General features: G+C 47.7%; 8 protein-coding genes across 8 annotated transcripts; 5 read left to right on the forward strand and 3 right to left on the reverse strand.

Annotated features, from left to right (window-relative positions):
- Window positions 1-294: 294 nt before the first annotated feature.
- BDV38DRAFT_258775 (uncharacterized protein) lies at window positions 295-1,696 on the forward strand (the record flags this gene model as incomplete). Its single annotated transcript, XM_032055764.1, has 1 exon — window positions 295-1,696. A coding segment is annotated over exon 1 (293 nt), but the record flags the coding sequence as incomplete, so codon positions are not given.
- Window positions 1,697-1,959: 263 nt separating this feature from the next.
- BDV38DRAFT_188105 (class I SAM-dependent methyltransferase) lies at window positions 1,960-3,576 on the forward strand. The gene has a single exon (XM_032052213.1). The coding sequence runs from the start codon at window positions 2,161-2,163 to the stop codon at window positions 3,355-3,357; it is 1,197 nt and encodes a 398-aa protein (XP_031909318.1). The 5' UTR covers window positions 1,960-2,160; the 3' UTR covers window positions 3,358-3,576.
- Window positions 3,443-4,275, reverse strand: BDV38DRAFT_188112 (electron transfer flavoprotein regulatory factor 1). Its single transcript, XM_032052214.1, has 4 exons — window positions 4,094-4,275; window positions 3,871-4,014; window positions 3,801-3,813; window positions 3,443-3,580 (listed from the first exon to the last, which is right to left on the reverse strand). Exons 1-4 carry the CDS (start codon window positions 4,137-4,139, stop codon window positions 3,529-3,531), a joined length of 255 nt encoding a protein of 84 aa, XP_031909319.1. The 5' UTR covers window positions 4,140-4,275; the 3' UTR covers window positions 3,443-3,528.
- A 1,348-nt stretch (window positions 4,276-5,623) lies between these two features.
- On the forward strand, window positions 5,624-6,976 carry BDV38DRAFT_258778 (DUF1996 domain-containing protein). Its single transcript, XM_032055765.1, has 2 exons — window positions 5,624-5,947; window positions 6,000-6,976. Exons 1-2 carry the CDS (start codon window positions 5,713-5,715, stop codon window positions 6,740-6,742), a joined length of 978 nt encoding a protein of 325 aa, XP_031909320.1. The 5' UTR covers window positions 5,624-5,712; the 3' UTR covers window positions 6,743-6,976.
- Window positions 6,977-7,242: 266 nt separating this feature from the next.
- On the forward strand, window positions 7,243-8,415 carry BDV38DRAFT_274467 (thioesterase family protein; the record flags this gene model as incomplete). Its single annotated transcript, XM_032057851.1, has 4 exons — window positions 7,243-7,596; window position 7,744; window positions 7,825-7,994; window positions 8,059-8,415. The coding sequence occupies 4 exons, from the start codon at window positions 7,243-7,245 to the stop codon at window positions 8,413-8,415; spliced, it is 882 nt and encodes a 293-aa protein (XP_031909321.1).
- A 4,103-nt stretch (window positions 8,416-12,518) lies between these two features.
- Window positions 12,519-16,454, forward strand: BDV38DRAFT_188282 (putative ubiquitination network signaling protein). Its single transcript, XM_032052217.1, has 2 exons — window positions 12,519-14,690; window positions 14,745-16,454. The coding sequence occupies exons 1-2, from the start codon at window positions 12,962-12,964 to the stop codon at window positions 16,058-16,060; spliced, it is 3,045 nt and encodes a 1,014-aa protein (XP_031909322.1). The 5' UTR covers window positions 12,519-12,961; the 3' UTR covers window positions 16,061-16,454.
- On the reverse strand, window positions 16,373-18,479 carry BDV38DRAFT_296154 (Mur ligase; the record flags this gene model as incomplete). The annotated part of the gene is made up of 5 exons (XM_032062870.1): window positions 16,373-16,951; window positions 17,016-17,176; window positions 17,232-18,127; window positions 18,183-18,314; window positions 18,366-18,479. The coding sequence occupies 5 exons, from the start codon at window positions 18,477-18,479 to the stop codon at window positions 16,686-16,688; spliced, it is 1,569 nt and encodes a 522-aa protein (XP_031909323.1). The 3' UTR covers window positions 16,373-16,685.
- Window positions 18,480-19,473: 994 nt separating this feature from the next.
- On the reverse strand, window positions 19,474-20,373 carry BDV38DRAFT_286982 (flavin reductase family protein; the record flags this gene model as incomplete). Its single annotated transcript, XM_032060777.1, has 2 exons — window positions 19,474-20,252; window positions 20,313-20,373. The coding sequence occupies 2 exons, from the start codon at window positions 20,371-20,373 to the stop codon at window positions 19,474-19,476; spliced, it is 840 nt and encodes a 279-aa protein (XP_031909324.1).
- Window positions 20,374-20,389: the final 16 nt, after the last annotated feature.

Consider the following 20,389-nt stretch of genomic DNA (forward strand, 5'->3'; position numbering starts at 1 on the left):
TCAGCAAGACTCAAACGCTGGCTTGGTACCAATGCCCAATGAAAATGCCCACCCTTTGTTGGTCGTGGTGGTTGCCTTTGAAATTGGGTTGTCCTTTATTTCTTGAATGACAGATATACCACATTTCAATCTATATTTAGCGTGCCTCATGTTCCTGCGTTCATGTCACAAGTAGACAGTTGGTGCTAGGCCAAGAGTCAACCTGCAAATGCGGTTGAGTTCGAAATGGTTCCACAATCACCTATATAGGTATTCTAACCACTGAAGGTAGTCCAAAATAACAACATGGAAGATTGTATACTCGGGGGTAGCAACTGAGTTCTACTTTGAAATATCTCCCTCTATCAAAAAGTATATATATATATATATATATATATTCTGGTCAAGAGGGTACACAAAACTTGTCGACTTTCATTCCAGTGTGCTTCATATTGCAACACAACCACCACATTAATTCCTCCTTAAATCAAGCCATGTTCATCTCTTCCGTGGCCAGCAATGCCCATAATTTACTTACGCTAGAGCTTCTTGGTTACACATAATCAACCCTCACGGATGTCAAATAAGTACAATTTCAGCAGATATAAACTATATCCGTCTCACCATCCTTGTTCTGCCGCACTCAAGAGAGCTTAGTGCTGAGTTAAGAGCGATAGTTTGATGCCAAGAAACGGCAGAGGGTTGCAAGTGTTGCATAACCGGTATAGAGCGGGCTCTTATTTTTCCTCTGGCAGCTTCTCAAAGTCAATTGGGGGACAAGACCGTGTTAAAGGGCCGAACGAGCCCCTCAATTCCTAGGACTCCGTACATCTCTGCCTGAAACAACAACGTGATTTAGCCTGCCTCGATACCCATTGCCAAAGTACCTAAGGCCTCAGGCCACCCAGTGACCCGTGCCAGCACGTGCATCGCAATTGTTCACAAACCGGACCGCCACCCGAGATTCCCCATACGGTGGAAGTCCAATGAGGAGCATCCGGCGTATGGGGGAATGTTGTCATCGATTGCTCCTCCGTGTCACCTTAGCCGTTCTCGAGCGTCCCAACATTCAAAATTTTGAATTTCATGGTTCTCGATATTCTAGAACCACTTTGCATCAACATCGGAGAGCAATAAACGAATCTTTTCTACCTTCCAAGAAAAAAAAAAAAGAAACCGTTCGCCCATGCTTCCCTGTTTTTGTTTTTGATTTATTCTCTTTCCCTCTCTTACTTATTCTACCGAATTCTCCACAGCTAATCAAAGTAGCTGTAATTAGTTAGTGGCCACTATCAAAGTCTGTACCTACGTTAGCTTCCAGACCTCAACGGTGGTTGGGTGTTCGATTCAAAAATTTCGGTTTGGTGTGATGGTTCCACTGCGACCGATTTTCAAACCGATTCTCCGATCATCAATTCTTGAACTCTCACACGCATGACCTGACAGATGTTCTCCGTGAACTTTAAAGTCTGATCACAGACCCAAGGGGGGCTTGGGAGCTGAAACGAAAGATGAACTACTAGTTGTAAACAACAAGACACCTGGTGATCCATCCATACGGCGGCGGTGGCGGGGTGGATGCCCGGCTTTGCAGGAAGGTATTATGCAGGATTTCCGCCACTAGTGGACGGAGTATCGCGCTTCTCCGTCTGTAACAGTTGTATCCGTGGTGGGAGGCAAAAACCCAAAAAAAAAAAAAGAGAGAGGTCAGTCAAGAACCACCGCCGATGCTTCCATCGGTTGACCGCCTCGGAAGAAATCATGAAGGTAGAAGCATGAGAGACCGAGACCTTCCGTAACCCAATATAGAGTAGTATTAAGTAGGCTCCGGTCGTAGTGGAGTGGACAGGCCGCTTTTAGGGGTCGTGGGACGGGACTTGGCCGTGGTTTTCCTGTCACGATGCTCTTTTTTTCTTGCCCCCCCTCGCTCTCTTCTCAATCTCTCTTTCTCTCTCTTCCATGGACCATTCTCTGCGTCGGACTGCGTCCTGACATAGTTCTTTCCTTTCTTTCCCTCCTTGCACCTTCTCTTTCCCATTTCTAAGCGCCCTTGTATTCGGTTCCAACAATAATTGTACAATGCTTTGAACTACTGACTCCTGCTGTGCACGAGAATGCAAACCACCCCTGGCAGATCCACCTTAACGCTCGACCGATGAGAACGGGGATTTTGTTTCAGAAATGGATATGATGTCAGTCAGCACGGCGGCGTTCGCCCCCGCTGCAGCTTCTGGCTCCGACCTGCATTCGATCCTAAGCTCAACCGGTCCTACCAGAGCAGCGACGTCCACTTCCTCGCTCAATTCCCTGAATGACTACACGAATTATCCTCTGATCCGTCAGGGCGATCGCACGTACTTGCGCGACCCCGAAAGTCTGTACCCTTTACCATGCGATCTCCCGGAAATCCATCGCCAAACTCTGCGCTCTCTCATGCTGCTGCGCGTTTTCGGAGGCCCCTTCTGCAACCCATACTTTGCCGATCGCCCTCCCCAACGTGTCCTTGAGATCGCATGCGGTTCGGGTCTCTGGTCAAGCTTGTCTCATGACTATTTCGCCCGTCGTGGCGCTCGCAATGTTGCTTTCCACGGTATTGACCTCGTTTCCTTAGCGCCTGACTTGCGCAAAAAGGGTGTCAATTGGCAATTCAAGCGCCATGATCTACGGAAGCCTCGTTTGCCTTTCCCAGACGATTATTTCGATTTTGTCTTCATTAAGGATGCGTCCATGTGCCCCTCCAGTCCAGCGCAGCAGGCATCCGGCTTGAGCGAGCCGCTGCGAGTTCTCAAACCGGGCGGCGTCCTGGAAGTATGGGATTCCGATTCAGTATTCCGATCACTGCTCCCTAATCCTGCGCCCGCTCGTAAATTAGCATCGAGGGAACAAGAAATTGCGGATGCGACCGCAACCTACACATTTTCGCCTGCCACACCATTCACACGAGTGCAGAACAAGTTCCTTCAAGACTACAACTCTTGGGCTGAGAAAGCATTCGACCGTCGCAAACTCACTGCACTACCTTGTTCCACGATTGGACTATCCTTCAACTCCGAGGTGGACGTTTTAGAGAAAGTGGATAGCCGCCGGATTGCTATACCACTAGGCGACTTACGGTGGGAACGAGAAAGCAAGGACTCTAGCGGTGGCGCGCGCAAGCAATTAACGGCAGATCAAATGTCCATCCGGCGCACAGCTCTTTTGACCGTGATCCAGATGATCGAGGGCATGGAGCCTATCCTCATGGAGGCCAGCGGGAAGAGTAGAGATGAATGGGATAGATGGTGGACAGCCATGATGGCCGATGTGTTCCAGAAAGGGGGCCTTGCAAATGGCGAATGTTTGGAAGTGAGTGCTTGGTGGGGTCAAAAGAAGGCCTAGCACAAAGAACTCATAGAATCGCCTGGTTTTTTGGGTGGACGAGCAAAGAAAAAGCAGAAAAAGCAGAGCAGCCCGTTGCTCACTTCCTATTGGTGATACCCCATTTATGTTGATTTTCCATGTGTATACTTCGTTTCAGTCAAGGTGTGATGTCCAATTGCCTTACTGGCCCTAATTGCGTTCATAGCGCTGTTTCAACGTGCGATATCGCTTCAAGTAGTACCTGGTCGTTTTTTCGTTAGTATAGACGGTCATTGTTTCTCTTGGCAATTGCATGATAGATGAATAATGATAATTGACTGGAAAAGGGCTGAAACCGGAGTCTTAAGCAAGCTAGTCTGTTGCTGTAGACTTGGTAGGATCGCTTAAGTCGTAGACGTATGGTGATCGAAAGTTGTTGAAGGGGCTGAAGTCAGGAAGCATAGGGTATGCGGGAAACTCACAGTGCCTCAATCTCTATAGCCCCGCAGGTAAGCCACACTCAAGCTATCACTCTCTTTTAGATGGTCATACCTTTCTTCACAAAATCCGCCCGTGCTATACCCTTCCGTATCTGCTCATCATCCCTCAGATGTGCCTGGCTGGCAAACGCCTTATGCAGTCTATTCCTGAAGTATTCATAACCTAGTGGGTAGTTCCGCCCGAGAAAGAGTAACTCTGTCGTTCACAAAATCAGCGCAATTCAGCATGAATGGTAGATTGAAGCGGGAAGCTCAAGTGAAGCAACTCTACAAACCTTTATAGATATTGATTACTTGCCGACGAAGTTCAGGATTCGTCATTGTTCACCCACTTGAGCCCGAAGAGATTGAAAATTAAGATGGAAGGAAGGGGGGTGTTGTGAAGGAGGAAGGTGTGAAGATGTGTTGAGGATGCGGGATAAATGGGCTGGACTTTATGTTGGCTTTACGTTGCTTTGACCGAGACTACCCGGTGACGTCGTAGCACGGATAACAAAAGCAGCAAACATATTCATTGCAGACTCTGGATCCAGTACATCTTTACTTTCTTGGTCATACCACTGGCGAAAGTTTACCTACCAGCTCGACATAACCCTAAATTTTGCTCAATGAAAGCTTGAAACATGCTGGAGAAGAGTGGGGGGCGGCGAGTTCCTGAGCCGCAGTCCCTGGATTAATTTTCCGTCGCGTGGACCAGTCAAGCTCCCGGGGCCACCACGTTTGGGACCTTGAATGGCATATGGTAGATTCTCGGATAGCAGAAAAATATACTACGTAGTACTCCGTAGTGATTCCAATATCAGATGAGTCTTGGTTCCCACAGGGGATAGAAATATCCACTTTCACTACCGAATATTCTTTTTTTCATCTTTTTTCCTTCTTTTCCGGTACGTCTTACAGCGGGCAATACTAGTATAGTTAAATATGAGCATAAAAGACCACGACCAGGGACTGCTTGTTCTCTAAATTCAAAACCTTCGCTTTGCATCTGCAACTCTTACGAGGCACGTACTGGTAAATATTCGTATATCTTTTGTGCGATATCGTAAATTCCGCCTACATAAAGCTCTCTCCCATTGGCACCTAAATATTTTAAGTTGCTATTCGCATATATTGCAAGCCAACACTTCCTAGTGAATTGGAAGATTCCGAAACTTCGTGCCCGGAGAGTATTTGCTGAAGTAGACTAGATTGGCTACGGGTCCCCACGCAGCTGTTGGCGAAGTCCACTCTATCTTTGAAGAACAGGATTCTAGAAGCAAAAGGAAAAATACTGTTTACAATTCAGAATGAGTAATATAGAATAAAGAAAGGAAAGGGGAAGGGGAAGGGGAAGGGGTACACGCGACCGGGATTTACGAGAGAATGGAGCAATGTCTCAATGAGGCCTTTGCCGCCGATATTTGACGCATGGGTGGATAAATTAATATATCCTACAGGACCAGCTCCTTGGCTATTGATCTCGACCGAGTCAGTTGCCCCTAGAGCTGAGGAACCTTAAACCAGACCCAGTCATTCGGCGGCAAATGTGAAACACTGACTTCTCTCGCTTAGATCCATCTCAACAGCTATCACGACGACTATGAGGTGATCATTGCCGGATATGGTTGGAAAACCCTGACCATTGTCCCTCATGGCATCGCTGGATCCTGACTATCACTGGAGACAATTGCAGTGCCAACCTAAGCGTTATCCATCAATCAGCCCATGATGACCCCCCCAACAGCTCCAAGAAGGATGTAAAATGAATGGATACCAAGAGGATGTATACTATAAAAGCTAGAATATCCGAAGTCTACCACTGTGAAATAATGTGCAACCGCCATTATTCATTCATTCATTCTTTTTTTCTTTAACATCTAGTCTTTCTTTTTACCTTGTCGCTCTTTCAATCATGCGCTCCATCGTTCTGTCTGCCCTGGCGGCAGGCCTTGCACAAGCTTACACGGTGACAAATGTTGGGTTGTTCATGTTCAAAAACATCGATCCTCTGGTGGTCCCTGGCAAATATACTAGCCATATGCATAGTTTCTTTGGCTCCGATGCTATTACTGCCAACACTAAAACATCTGAAGAGCTGCAAAAGGGCTGTTCCACAGCTAAGAACCCCAACGATTATTCGACCTACTGTAAGTATATTCGGTATCGCATGTGAATGCTGGTGCTTATGAATGCAATTAGGGGTTCCAACCCTCTATCATGTCGATGGTTCAAATTATACCGCAGTCCCTATCTTCCGATTCAGCGCCTACTATGTCGACGTCAACAGTGCCGAGATTGCCATCCCCCAGAACATGAAACTTCTGGCAGGCAATGCCACTGCTACGTCCCAGGACGGCGTGGATGACAACGCTGGTATTCAATGGTTCTGTGATAGCCAGGCAGGAGAGGAGAAGGACGACGCAGCCTTCCCGACCGAGACGTGCAAGTACCATCTGCAGACTCTTCTCCTCTTTCCCGACTGTGCCAACCCAGACACCCTGGAGTATGCCTACTCGGCCAACCCCGATTGGGTGGATGGCTACGGCGAGAATCGATGCCCAATTGGTATGAAGCGTATCCCTCGTCTCCGGTTCTCCATTCGCTACGACTTGCGGAAGATCCTTCCAGACGGCTGGTCCGGTACCCCTCCATTGGAACTCGCCTGTGGCTCCTCATACTGCAGTCATGGAGATTTTATCAACGGATGGCTTCCAGAGGCCGCAGAGAACATGGTGAAGGACGCTTCCTCCAATGACCGCGAATATTTCCAAGTCTCTGGTCCCAATGGAGCGGGTGATGAGGGTTCCTTGTGCGATGCGGAAGATGCTCAGGATAGTGACCCTACCCACGGTACCAGCGACTATTTGGAAAGTGTGAAGATGATGGGTATGAGCAAGAACTCGACCTTACTGAGGAGAGGTTTGTCTCGTCGTCAATCTTAAGCCAGGTCTAAGCCTGAGAGGTTCGCCCACATTCAAACTAGAGCAGCTGCCTATCACATCTTCGAATGGAGATCGCTGGCCGACATCCTGCTTTCCTGTTTTGTAAATACCTCCAACTATTGTCGCTCGCTTTGATGAATATATTATGAAGAAAATACTTCGTAGTTTGAGTAACAACAGTAAATCCAGGAATTTTTACACTTTTTAACTTTTTGGGGACGGTGAGGGTCTGGCTACTGCCGCATCTGAGTAAGTTAGCATATGTTTCTCACCAAATTGAGTTGTGTCAAAAAGAAAGCTCAAGAGTGTGGTAGTTCTAGATGTAGAATCAATACAAGCAACGGAAACTTGAACCAAGAAGTAACCTTCCGAACTGCCTTATATTGGGGTTGAGGACCCACCCAACCTAGGCTTACTCCACTCCTCCTATAGCCGGAGTTGCAGCCGGAGCATCTCGAAACATCTCCAACCACTGCATATCGACGCTCAATTGCTCAACAATGACCCCAATTCGCGCATTCAAGAAGCAGGGTTTTACTGTACTCACTTCACAATACTCGCTCCTCTGCACTCGTGCCTTATCAACATCAGCCCCCGCAGCACGAAATGCCGAATCATCCAAAACTGCCGCACCACAACCCCACAGGACCGATCCCCGATGGCTTACCACGACAAAGAGGAGATTGGGCAGATGCATGATGTTTGGTCTAAAGCCGATACAAGTCCAAGAAGCCGGAGAGATACTGCAACAAATTGCGCGAGATTGGCGTGAATTGATCGCTGGAAGCGAAGGTTACTTAACAGATGCGACAAGAAGGGGCTTGTTCCGGCAAAGCGTTGCTTGGGGAGAGATGGTAGGGCAAACTTATCTTCTACCTGGCATAATGTAGTGGTGCTAATGCAGAACTTTTGCGTGGATCACAGGATACCATGGTAAGTTGATAACGTCCATATCTGAAACTAGGTGATTATTCGGCACATTTAGCTGACAGCTTATCAAGGGTATGTATAAGTGTTCTACTCTCGGAGCCTCAATAGCGTCCTCTTCATCGCAATTCCCCGCTCCTAATCATTCTACTCAGGTCATGTTAATAATGTCACCTACGTCCGATACGCCGAAACTGGACGGGTATACATGACTCGCAACTTTGCCACACATATAGATCCTGCTCATAGGAAAGAGTGGATGAATATTGTCGGAAATACCGGAATTGGGATCATTCTGAGGAGCATCAAGATCGATTACAAATTCGTGCGACCATCCTCAACCCCAAATACGACATGATGTTTGCTAATAGATAGGGTCTCCCCTGTAGCCCATGAAATACCCCGACGAGGTCACTGTCTACCATAAAGTCGCGCATGACCCATCTTCTCCTCATTCGCACAAAGACGCATTTCATCTGCAGGCTGTAATCATATCAGAAGCGAAGCAACGACCAGCTGCCCGCGTCCACGAAGACCTGGTAATATACGATTATAAGCGGGGAAAGAAGGCCGAGATGCCACCATTCATGCTGGAGCAATTCAAATCCACCTGGGAGCTTCAAGAGAAGGCCAAGAAATTCTGGCAGCAGCAGATCCTCGATATCGAAGCAAGGGTGCGAATTTTGGAAATGGAGAGTTGGGACCGCGAGGACGCCGTCGAAGATACAGGGTCCGCAAAGAAATAGATCTTCCCCTGACTCGATGTGGAGTGGAGAGGACACATGTTTAAATTGAACGCCCATACAGTACCTTGCTTATACTTCAGCAGATATATGTACGCAACCGCCTCCACATGGACCCTGCGTATATATTGCGTATTGTCACTTTGTACCGTATCGTACGTACAGGGGAACCACAGGTATGCATCGGAAATGATTACCACGATACAAGATCCGTAATCTATCTTCTTCAGGTGGCGGTGTTCTTTCCGAGCTAAGAAAAAGCTTGCTCACTAAGTGGCCTAGTTAGTAGGCCTCGGTATTCTACTAAGGCCCCTGTGGCCTCCCTTATATGACCGATCTCGTGCAAGTGAGAAAGGAGAAAAATTTCTGTACAAAAAGCTCCCCAAAAACCATCGACCATTCACTTACTAGTTCCCTTTACGTACTCTCACCTCTAACATCGAAAACACTAGAATACTAGCGTTCGGCCCAGCCCCGGCCCTTGACTCGGGCCCAAGCCGAGTAAAGACCCTTTTCCTCTCAGAGACGCCCATTGATTGGTCACATTGGGAGGAATTTTATCTATTAGCATATAGAAACACATGTGTCAATGGCCGGCTGTGATGCCTGAAAGCAGATTTTTTGCATCGTATGATAGTGGTACTCGATTGGGAACAATGGGTCAAACTTTTGCAGTGGATGCGTTGGAGCATCTTGAGAGGGGTGCATGCTGGAAACGTGATTCTGAGCCAGGGTTCCCTGGCCCTCAAATTGTGAAATGATCGACAGTCTAAAGCTACTACGTACTTGCTAGATGAAAAGTCAAAACAATAGGTCTGCCACCGGTCAAAACAAATGTACGGCTCTTGGCGTTTTTTTTAAACGGGTATGGAATGCGGTAGTGTTTTTTGTGCTCTTGATTATTGTATTGATGTGGCTGGATGGCTTGTGGCAATTCTATTTTTGATATGTTCTTAGAACTATGAATTCGTTGCTTGTCTTTTTTTATTGTATTACGTGTGTGACTATCTTGTTAGTCATGCTGTCAGAAACTAGATCGGGGAGTGCTCAGCTTAGTATGGTATATATATACCTGGTGGCTACTATGGCCCCCATTGCTACGTAACTAGATTGCTTCTATATTGAACGCTGAGTATATTACTTGATGCTTAAATTCCACAACTATAGTAATATTGACTATTTAGGATGCATATACCTCCCTCCAGTAAGGATATTACTTTCTTACAACCCCACGATTGTTGATACTCACTGAGGCATATTTCTCGTCTTGCGGGTCATTCTTTCTCACGTCATATTTTTACTACCCAGGTTCTTCCTTGATTATAGGGCTAGTAAACCACTAAAAACCTCGACACTTAGTATGGCCCCTACAAATCGATCTATTTGCAGACCATAATATAGACCGTTCCGACCGATACCAATGTCTGTCTTGGGGCCAGAAATGGAAAATTGGCCCCTATAAGCCTAACAATGAATATGATATCAAACAGATAGTAGCTGACTTGCTCCTTTTGTACTCGAGAGACTAGCGCCCTTTACAGACCGTCAGATACTAGTGGTTGTGGAGATGATACTATGGTTCGTGTCCCGAATTGGGGGATGACTGCAGAATTGTATACAATATATACAGCAGTGAATTATAGAGAGATGAAATCAACTGATAAAGACATAGGGGAAGAATGCTGGGGCGAGGGTGTATTCCTGACGTTGCAGAAATCGTCGCTGAACCTAGTACGTAGCCCTGGTATGCAGCTTGTCTTTGCCGAGCATGCCTTACTCAAGCGGCAAGTTTAAATACTTAACCTTGGGCCGATAAGTAGATTTACCTGTCAAGAAGAACTCAGGCGGATGTCTCCTAAAAAAGATACCCTCCTAGATAGGATATCTCTTCATTCTTAGATATCCAACACAGCAATAAAGCTACCAAATGCGGGTCAATGACAATGAGTATGTATGTACTGAATGTACAATGTACAAATCAGAGCGGTATCAGTAAGTATCATCTGACGGTTGTAGTCTTTGCGGGGCGTAATGGATCCCATCGCGCCAACTATTGGTGGAAACGAGAACGAGCATCCCCTTCCGGGTATAGAACGTCGATCATCCTCAAAATCCCACCCTAATCCAACGAATAATAAAGATACCAAGACTGCCCTAAGATGCTTCACCTGACATACTGCATGCATGACGCTCCCTATGAGGCAAAGAAGGAAATTGGGGCAAGGCCACACACGACTCGGGGGGAAAAATTGCGAAACATGAATAGAGAGTTATCATATCTCGATCACCCTTACAGAGGACATCAAAAGCTATGACGCTATATATGGTGGAGCTTTGCCAATTCCGAACGGGCGGCCGATGGTATCGATTGTATGGTGGGTGTATGATGTTACCGAAGGATCCTACTTCACATTTTGGGCTAGAGGCGAAAGCAATAGGTATTGAGCTAGGGCATAAAGTAGTCTGCAACATAAAATGAGATTGATTGACATTCAAAGTTAAGTATACTAGATGGCGATCTCACCAGCCATCCCCGCTGTGTTCACTCTCTTGGCCCGATGATATCTGGTACTGAAAGAGATGGAGAGAGCCGTTAAATACCAATGGAGATATCGGGAATGATCGCCTGCAATACACTAGCCATTCAATAAAGTTTATTCTGTATTAGACCTGGGGAACTATGTTAAAAACCTTCTGATACAGGATAACAGATGTTGGATTGCCGTCTTTGTAGAGATTAATGCATATCCGCAAAACAGCATATTTTTGAACATATTTGGGTAGGACAAAAGATACCCAAGAGTTCATTTGTATCTCTTGTTCATACTGTATATCTTTATATCCTAGAATTCGGTCCGAGCACAACATACCACCAGCCAAGAGTGATCCATCCGTCTTGCCTGCCGAGACCGTAAGTTAGCCGAGCATTCCGCATGTGAAGCACAGTACAATTGCTACCCACGAAAAAATCACTACCGTATAGCGCTGAAAAAAAAAAAAAAAGGACAGCTGTTAGGTGGAAAAGATCTTGATGGCTGGTTGATCGGCAAAGCCGCACGCATGATTTCCTTACGCCGTTGTACGGAGTAGGTTTTTATTATCTAGCTTTAGGCTGTCCACCGTCATCAACAGATTATACGGTGATTCAACCCCGCAGGAAGCCACACATAAGGAGATCGTCAGATCATCCTAGCTAATTATGCTACAACCTTAGCCCGGGTGGATAAAATATGTGATGGATAATGGATATGTACGAGAGATGAGGGGTTAAACAAAGCAATCGGAAGATCAAGGTGCTCTTTCGACCTATATCATTGGCGTCAATACAGCCGTAGCCTGTACACGTAGCATCAGGCTTACGAGGCCACCCACAATTACAGTTTAAAATGAGTTTTGAGATCAGAACGTCCTTCGGATCTTCTCCATTGATATTGAAGAATAGGTACTTGTTAGCAACAAAGCATCGTGCTATCGGTGCGTGAGAACCTCGGATGCGGTTCGGTCCTTGGGTAGACAAATCAATGTGGTGATTTTCAAAGTTGTCATCCACGGCTTTGATTTAACTCGCGGACCGAGCTTTGTTGCCATGAATCAACATAAGCTGATGCAGCAGACCGGGGTTGATCTACATAGCCGCTGACATTGGCAATATTCTGTCCCAGGTATGACTTTTAGTTACATCAATGTTCTGGATATGAAGTGAGCGTTCACTGATATGAAAGAGCCCACATGGGTATTATCACTAGGACCGGGGTTAGTACTTGTGATTGAAGTAAAAGTACAATTGTCCACCAGGGTGTACAGTGTGGTAGACGACGATACTACGTTCCTCGCGGACTTTTGCTTCGTATATAGATAGGTACAGTAAGAGTAATTAAATAGAAGATATCCGCGTGGCTGCTTGATTTCCATGGTTGATTGAGAGGTCCCATAAACATCTGAAATATAGGGTAGACCAAAAATAAACCACGGCAACCAATCAGATTCGATAGATGGTACTGTAATGTATGGTAAGACCCTCTCTGATTTCGATACATACAAGCAGTAGATACATACCTTACATACTGGGGCCATTAGGTTGTGTTTTGAAGACGGAAAGGAAGATTCCTGAGGCAGCGACAGATGTTATGGTCGCCTTACTGCCTTATTCTCTTTCCTGACGATCAGTTCCAACCTTTCGTTTCGTCTTTTTCCCGCCTCGTCTATCCAGACCCAAAAGTCTACCAAACCTCATTCATTTTTCCTTCTCTTTTTACCCCCTCCGCCACGCCTTCTTACCCTCTCTTCTCCATATTCAATCCCAACTTCTCTTTTTTCTTTCCCTCTCCTTTCCTTTCTTACCGCAACCATTCCTCTTCTACCGCTTTTAGACCCCTCCCGTCATTCCTTTTCCTGCACACTTACTGCGTCGCCTCCCCTCCCTCTCTCTCTTCCTCCCTTTCTTTACCCGTGTATCTGATACTGTCTCGTCTTTACTCCCCGCCTGGTCCAAGTCCTTGGCTACCATCTGCCAAGCTGACTCGGACCTGGGTGTTAGGCTCCCTTTTCCATGCCACGTTCATCGGCTACGGCTAGGAAGAGTCATAGCAATCGGCATGAGAATGGCGCCGCCGGCTCCGGCAAGAAAGTGAACAAGCAAAAATCGAATGGACAACTGAATGGGAATGCCAACGGTAGCTCCGCACCAAGTTCTGGACCCTCCTCTCAAGTCGACTGGCCCTCGTCTCGCTCCAATAGCGATACAGCAATCACTTCCACGGTAGCGACGGCAACAAAGGCCAACGGTACGACGGAGTGCTCGAAGGCGGATGGCAACGGACGTGGTTATCTGAATGGATACGCCAAGGGCAACCCGGACATGTCTTACGGACAGGCGAATGGGGCGGTTCCGCAGAATGGTGGCCTTACCGGCCAGGCGTCGCGTCGTACGGAGAGTTCCAAGAGGTCAGGCTCGAATACCTCGATTAACCCGCTCCAACTGGCATCGACTATCCTCAAATCCTGTCCGATGTACGACACTATCGCCATTCTGATTTTCCTCCTTCAGTTGCCACCAATGGTCCTTACGCTGGTGCAGTTCTTGTTCGCTTCCCTGACCTTCATGCCTCCAGGCGGTGCGTCTGCCGGCTCTTTGACTTCCAATTTCGATATCTTTCAGGGTCCGGCCGGAACGCCATCTCTCGGTACGATGATTGCAATGGATGGATTCTTCCTACTCTTCTGGGGTCTTTTCATGTGGACGTGGGCGCAAAATTTCGCCCTCGACTTAGCCCATGTTCAGGTCGCTATAACCCTAGGTGGAGGAGGGTCGGGGAAAAATGGGGGAGTAAATACCCTCTGTGTTGGTATTGTGCTTGTTTTGCATCTTATTCGAAGTAAAGGTATACAGGATTTTGTTATAGGTCATCTTCTCTCCGCGAAAGTTATCAGTCCCGATTTGCTGTCGCAATATTCTCATCTTATGCCTTCCGAGTTCCAGCGCGCTGAACCACAATCTTCTCCGAGCTGGATCCGGAGTTTACTTGCGGTTCACATCCTAGCGCAAGCAGGAACCGCAATGGCTAGGCGTTCAATGGCTAAAAATAGGGCACCGGCTCCTCCTCGAACTGGAAAACGTGTTGATACAGAGGCGTCAGCTGGCTCGCAGACCCAAATCGATTCTGCGTTCGAGTCTGGGACCAGTGTATCTTCTTATATCGGTGCCGACGGACAGCTTATTACGCCAGCAACGCACAAGGATGGTAGAGATCGATTGATTTCGGCGAAGAAACGCAGGAGACAGGCAAACCAGGTTCGAAATCGCCAACCGTTTTGGGCTGCACTTGCAAGCACGAAAGTGACGGTTATGCGGGAGTACGAACATTCTAGGGCCTTATCGAAAACTGCTCGGGGCCTCACTATGACCGAGGAGGATCTTCAGGGTGTTTCTTTGGATGATGGCCTTGTTTGGATTACCGATGTTGATAGCTCCTCTATAAAGTTTGCGGCGGGCGACCTCGTCTCAGATGATGCTGGGGTTTCCGGTTCTTGCGAATCTGGACGGTTGGGCGAAGACACGGAACCTTTCTATGTTTGCGTCAATGGCGCACTTTGGGCGACAGTCACGATTTGCAAAGATCAGGATGCAGCCAAAGGTTCAAGTGTAGTACATTGGCGTGGTGAGATATCTGGTCTCGCACCCAATTGCGCCTACACTTGCTCTTTTCTGCGAACTGACACGGAGGAAGAGATATGCGTCATGAGTGTGAAGACACCGATCGCAAATGACGCAGAACAAGGTGAGACAGCCTCCGTCAGCCGGGGAAACATCAGTAGTCTAACACTTGTCTCAGTAGTTTCCTCGGTCTCTACTCCGCCGCAGCCATCCTATCGACCATCGTCCCCAACGACCACACTGAAAAATTCCATCGTCAACGCTGAACTGAAACTCAATGAGAAGCGCACACGGTTGAGAAAGGCCAAGAACGACCATAAACTTGTCGTTTCGAAGATCAGGAAAGAGTTGGACAATTATAACCATCGTCTCCATAGTGGCACGGATGAAAATCGGCAGAAGCAGCGCTCTTTGCAATTGGAACGGAACATCAAGCAAACGGAAGAAGCTACGGCTGTTTTGGAGGTTCAGTTAGATAATTTGGAGAATATCCCAAAGGAGGAACTTGAAGAATGGTCGGCAGAAAAAGCAAAATACGAACATGAACTTGAGCTCTTTAATTCAGCCAAGGAAGATGTGGCTACTGCTCGATCGGCTGCTGCTCGTGAGGTGTCACAGCTGGAGTCTGATTTGACCTCTACGATTCAGAGACGGGAACGTCTTCAGGGTCGCCGTACTAGAGTCAATGAGCAGTATGAGCGTATCGTCTCTGCTAACGCACAGGGACTCAACGAGAGAGAGCGTCGCGCTGCGGAACAGTTTGCTAGAGAGCAAGACCAGGCCAAACTCGAAGTGAATTTCAATGAACAGTTTGCGAGCATTAGCCAGTCGGTTCAGGAGTATCAGTTGCGTACCAACCAACTTTGGCAACAGTGTGTGGCTATCGAGCAAGCTCTCCAGCAGCAGCAGCAACAACAACAGATCCTCTTGGACACGGCCCCGCTCACCCCCGAAGGCAATTTACCTGGTACCAACCCCCTCAGCGAGGCACCCACCCTGTCCCTAGGCGCTCTGACGACGAGCGCGTCCAGCAACCGATCATTGCTTGGACTTAGCTTCCCGCCTTTGAAGTCCAGCCCTTTGCAGCATGCTTCGTCCCCCATTGGTCCCACGTCATCCCACCCGACTAGTCCAACGCAGGCGCCGTCGTACTTGCAGCACTTCCCAGCCTCGCCTCTCATCAACACCGCTTCCCCCTTCGAATCGGACTTTATTCACCGTGACCGGTCTTTCTCCAACCGATCGGGCCACAGCAGTCTATATGGTTCTGATTTCTTTGATTCGAGCCGTCGCCCTCCCTTCCAGTTTGATCTGTCTGAGAAGTTGGTCGATAAGAGAAGGAGTTCCGGTTCCGAGAGCAATACTCCCAACTTGGGTTTGAGACCGATCTCTAGTCCATTCCCGAGGGCAGGTAGCCGTGCAAGTGGAAGTGGAAGTGGTGGAAGTGGTAGCGGCAGTGGTAGCCCCAGCTCTGCAACTGGAAAAGGCAATTAGGCTGTTAAGCATCCCCGGTGTAGTCGATATGCTGCTCGCTACGCCAAGTTCCTTGTGGTCCCCTTTCTGCTTGTGTTGATCGTCCGACATGGTGCTGAAGTCGTCTTGGTTTTCCCAGGCCATACTCTATGTATCTAGCCCTGTGGCTTCATCCTGGTTTTACTTCGCCTGTGATCAATAAAATCGTGTATCCAGTGTAGATTTCTGCTCCTATATTACGTACGTACGTTGTGTTGCGTAGGTCATTACAGTAGTTCGGCGCAATTGTGACCGAATTCTCTGCCCTAAGCAGGAAGTATGTAATTATGATTGCTTGTCACGGGGGCTTTGCATCAGGTTCAGAGACTGTTCTATTGTTCTATGGAAGGAAAGGCTCTACATGCCCTTCTGCGGTATACAGCAATCGCTGATGTCGCTAAGCTAGCGCAAGCCGGATTCTGCACGCAATTATTGTGTGCAAACCCGTGAAAGACCAGACGTCTACTAGTCGCCTCTATAGTAAACTGTCGTTTGGCACCACCCGCAAGGTTTTGATCAGCGAGCCAACACTTAGATGACGTGAGTCCCTTCTAGTGCGACCCTTTCCTGCTTCAAACCTCTATATACAGCTCAGCTCACCATCTTGCTAATTAGCGGTGGCTTTTCCATGCGCAATATCCTCTTCCTCCAGAATAGACAGAGCGCCACCAACAAGACGGAAGCTTCCAGTGACCAGCGCCCGCGTCTCACCAATATGACCGCTAATGTTCCTCACATATTCAACGGCCTCTTCAATTGAAGAAAGTGCTACTGCTTTTGTACTTGGGTCCAAGCTATGCCAGGTAGCTGCCAGTTCGTTTTGTAATGTGAGGTTTCGAAGTACCTCTGGATCAGTGTTCCTGTCATCGAGATCTTTCAATGGAATCCTTTGTCAGTCTTGAGCTACATATCATATGGCGAATCATTAGCTACTAACCAACTTTATATGAGTGGCCTTTGTGAGTGATATTTGTGCAGAACAAGGCGTATTGGAAATTTGTCCTGAAGTCATCATATACAGTACGATGAACGCATTTGAGAAGCGCAATAGCATCCCTTGCTGACTGTTGGTTGAAAATAAGCACGCGAGGCAAGTTCCTGGAAGATAAGCACGATTAGAATATACTCTCCAAGTGAGACAGAGACGGCTGACTTCTCTTTCGAAACACGCCCAAACCAGGAACAGGCTACTTTCAGACTGTCTTCTGTGTGAGCTCCATCGAGATGCCAATGCAGTTGGCCTCTTGTGATTGTCTCGCACCTCCCTCTCCATACAACAGTTTCGAGGCCTTCAACGAATGGTTTAGGGATACCTCCCTGTTCCTTATTGAAGGAGACTCCAAGCTTTTCTAGGACAGTGTAAGCGAGCGCGATGGCCAAAGAAGCGTTCTTTCTCTGGAAATCCTCAGCTGGCTTGATGTCCACATCTCGAAGCACTGGAGCAATCGTAACTGTAGCAAGCTGAGCCCCTTTCTCGCCCGCTCTTTCTTTGAGAACTTCCATGGCGTCGAGGACCTGCTCAACCGTGAAAGCAGGACACTGATTCTTGAATATCCCAGCTTTATGCCACGCTATCTTGTCAACGGTATTGCCGAGACGCTTCACATGGTCGATGCCAAGAGTAGTGATTCCAGTAACAGCAGGCTGCACGATGACATTCGTTGAATCATCTTCACCTCCAACACCAACCTCATAGATCGCAACATCGACTCCTTCGCTCATGAAGACATGAAATGACATTAGGGTCAGAAACCGGAAATACCTTGGTTTGAGTGCAGGATCAAGGCCCTCTCGGAGGGCCGAGGATTCTAAAGCATTCCAAACCTCGAAGAAATACTTCGTGAACTTCTCCTCTGAGATTGGCTGCGAGTTGATTTGGATTCGCTCACGAACCGTTATAAGATGAGGCGAGGTATAAAGCCCAACTTTACGCGGTACCCCAATCGATCTATTGTAAGACTGGAGGATGGAATTTACAAAGGCACATGTGCTACCTTTGCCTTTGGTGCCGGCGACATGGACGACGTTCAAGCGGTCGAAATCACTGGTCTGTTGCGGCAGTGGAATAAGTCTTTTGCTAACAGGAACCAATTGAGGTACTTACATCGTATCCCACGCGCCTTACCCACTGCCGCATCTGCTCTAAAGGTGAGGCATCTGTCCTCCGTCCCATTCCTTTCCGTTCCTGCAAGGCCTTATAGCCCGTCTGTGTGGAATTCAGCTTCTCCACAGCATCCTATCTATAGTGAGCAGAACGCTATAACCCCGTGGGAAAAAGAAAGCGCACATGATAGCTCGGCTTTTCATTCGCTACTGTCATTGCGTAAACTGGAATGGCACGTAGACTGTCCGAATATGTCTGCCACTGCAAAGGCACAGGAAAGGCGACTGTCTGTCTCATGGAGAAACAAAAAAAAAAAAGGAAAGAAAGCAAAGGAGTAGGAAACTAACACAAGTATAGTAGATATATCACTCACATAGCTCAACGCTTGTAATTTCAGCCCCGGGCCTTTTCAGCTTCAGCCACCAGCTGATCTGCCCAAGCGATCAGATCTACATCTCCAGCTGAAACGAAGTCTCCATAGACCGACCGCCCATTCTTTCGCGTACCCTCACCACGACTTCCTTTCTTTGTGCGGTCCATCTTGCCATATATTATATATTTATACCACTGTTAACATCCAGCGGTCATGGACAAAGGTGTCGACATCCGCAACACTATCTTTTTCGTCCCAGCTCTTTCCAAATGGGTGTGTTCCATGAGCCCCATGGGTATGGTTCACTACCGAGTTTTAGTGAGAATGCTAGACGCAGATCGTCCCTGGTGGGTGCCCGCAGACTCGATTGATTTGCCGAATATATCGGAACGGGGCCAAGGCTAGCTCAACTACCGAAATGGCGGTATCGATTGAATGAAATAGGGGGGAGGAGGCACGCGTCGGGCTGGTTCCAAAGTATACTTTGGAGTAGGGTTTGCTGTATTGTTTTTGGAGTACGGAGTATGTTTGAGCTATTATGCATATGACGTCATTCGCATGGATTATGCTGACCTTCTGTATAGAGTGTCACTTTATTGTGCTAATGGCCTTAACTTTTAGGTATATTAAACCCGAGGAGATTGGTGATGGTCTCGGTTGTATCAGAATAATATACAGAATTGGGATGGGAGGAAAATAATATATATATATATATATATATATATACACAGTTAGTCAAACACGCGTCATTCCTGAAGGTTCTAATCTCGGGTCATAGCATATAAACCCCCAAATGTACGGAGCATGGAATTTGAGTCCATCTTGAAATCAAATATATGTATATGTATATATTTGATCTCGTTCAGGCAGAAAGCGTATCGCTCTAAGACTCAGACATAGCTAATCCCAGGTGCAAGTCTAAATCTCGTGACCCATTTCCCAAAACCGAGTATTGGCATACGTTAGACATAGATCGGTGACGGAGTGCGCGTTAGCAATCGCCTCTGGACTCGTCAAATGCTCTGAAACAACTTTTACAACAGTCCCAACCACAATAGTGTGGTCATTAACTTCAATCGCCTTCGGATGAAGTTGGCATTCAAACACAAAAGGAATATCTGAGAGGGCATCCCCCTCCGGTGCATCCGCGGCCTTCTTCCTCCGGAGTAGAGGGAGTGGTCTGGCGGGAGCTTCACCACCGGACGTAGAGGTATGCGGTACGAATTCGAAGTCACCTTTCCCGCTTGCGATGGACAGGTTATGGTTGCCTTTGGAGAAATCCCGAGCAAGGGTCGCTGTCGTCTGACCGGGGGCTAATAGATGGACAAGGAATCGTTTGGACGACTGAAGCGCGCTTAGCGTCTCGGATGGTCGTCGCACGTTAAAAGAGATGGCTGGGTCCGGGTTTAGTGTCACGGTATTGAATGATGAGACGGTCATTCCGCGGAAGGCTTTGTCGAGAGGTTCGTGGGGGTCTGTGGCTGTGATGATGGCGACGGGGTAGGGCACTCGTCTCATGAGCAGGCGGACTTGGTCTGATAGGGAAAGCGTGAGATTCCCGGTATCAGGGATGTCGTTTTCTCTGCTGGCTTGAGGCCGTGGACTTGGCGGCGTCGCTTCAGCGCTGCTGATTGTTCTGCCAGAATGCCATTGTTGTGTTCGGAGAGGCAGATAAGTAGTAAAGCCACATTGGAATCCTGGGCCGTAAAGAACAATTAGCAAGCAGTCATCGAATGAAGAGGACACTCAAGTCCAACCTTTAAACTGGCCCAAAATCCGGTTGACAGAAACCGCCGGCCGTGAGTATGGAAGCTTCATTCCGCCGGGTGAAGAG

This window comes from Aspergillus pseudotamarii (genome assembly GCF_009193445.1).
Source record: "Aspergillus pseudotamarii strain CBS 117625 unplaced genomic scaffold BDV38scaffold_69, whole genome shotgun sequence".
Classification (NCBI taxonomy): domain Eukaryota; kingdom Fungi; phylum Ascomycota; class Eurotiomycetes; order Eurotiales; family Aspergillaceae; genus Aspergillus; species Aspergillus pseudotamarii.

Bases quoted from the DNA above. Each gene is read 5' to 3' on its own strand.
- BDV38DRAFT_188105 (XM_032052213.1), top strand. From the start codon at position 2,161: ATGGATATGATGTCAGTCAGCACGGCGGCGTTCGCCCCCGCTGCAGCT.
- BDV38DRAFT_188282 (XM_032052217.1), top strand. From the start codon at position 12,962: ATGCCACGTTCATCGGCTACGGCTAGGAAGAGTCATAGCAATCGGCAT. The intron at 14,691-14,744 runs GTGAGACAGCCT...CACTTGTCTCAG, and splicing joins CGCAAATGACGCAGAACAAG to TAGTTTCCTCGGTCTCTACT.
- BDV38DRAFT_258778 (XM_032055765.1), top strand. From the start codon at position 5,713: ATGCGCTCCATCGTTCTGTCTGCCCTGGCGGCAGGCCTTGCACAAGCT. The intron at 5,948-5,999 runs GTAAGTATATTC...GAATGCAATTAG, and splicing joins CAACGATTATTCGACCTACT to GGGTTCCAACCCTCTATCAT.
- BDV38DRAFT_188112 (XM_032052214.1), bottom strand. From the start codon at position 4,139: ATGACGAATCCTGAACTTCGTCGGCAAGTAATCAATATCTATAAAG. The intron at 4,015-4,093 runs GTTTGTAGAGTT...TGTGAACGACAG, and splicing joins AGTAATCAATATCTATAAAG to AGTTACTCTTTCTCGGGCGG.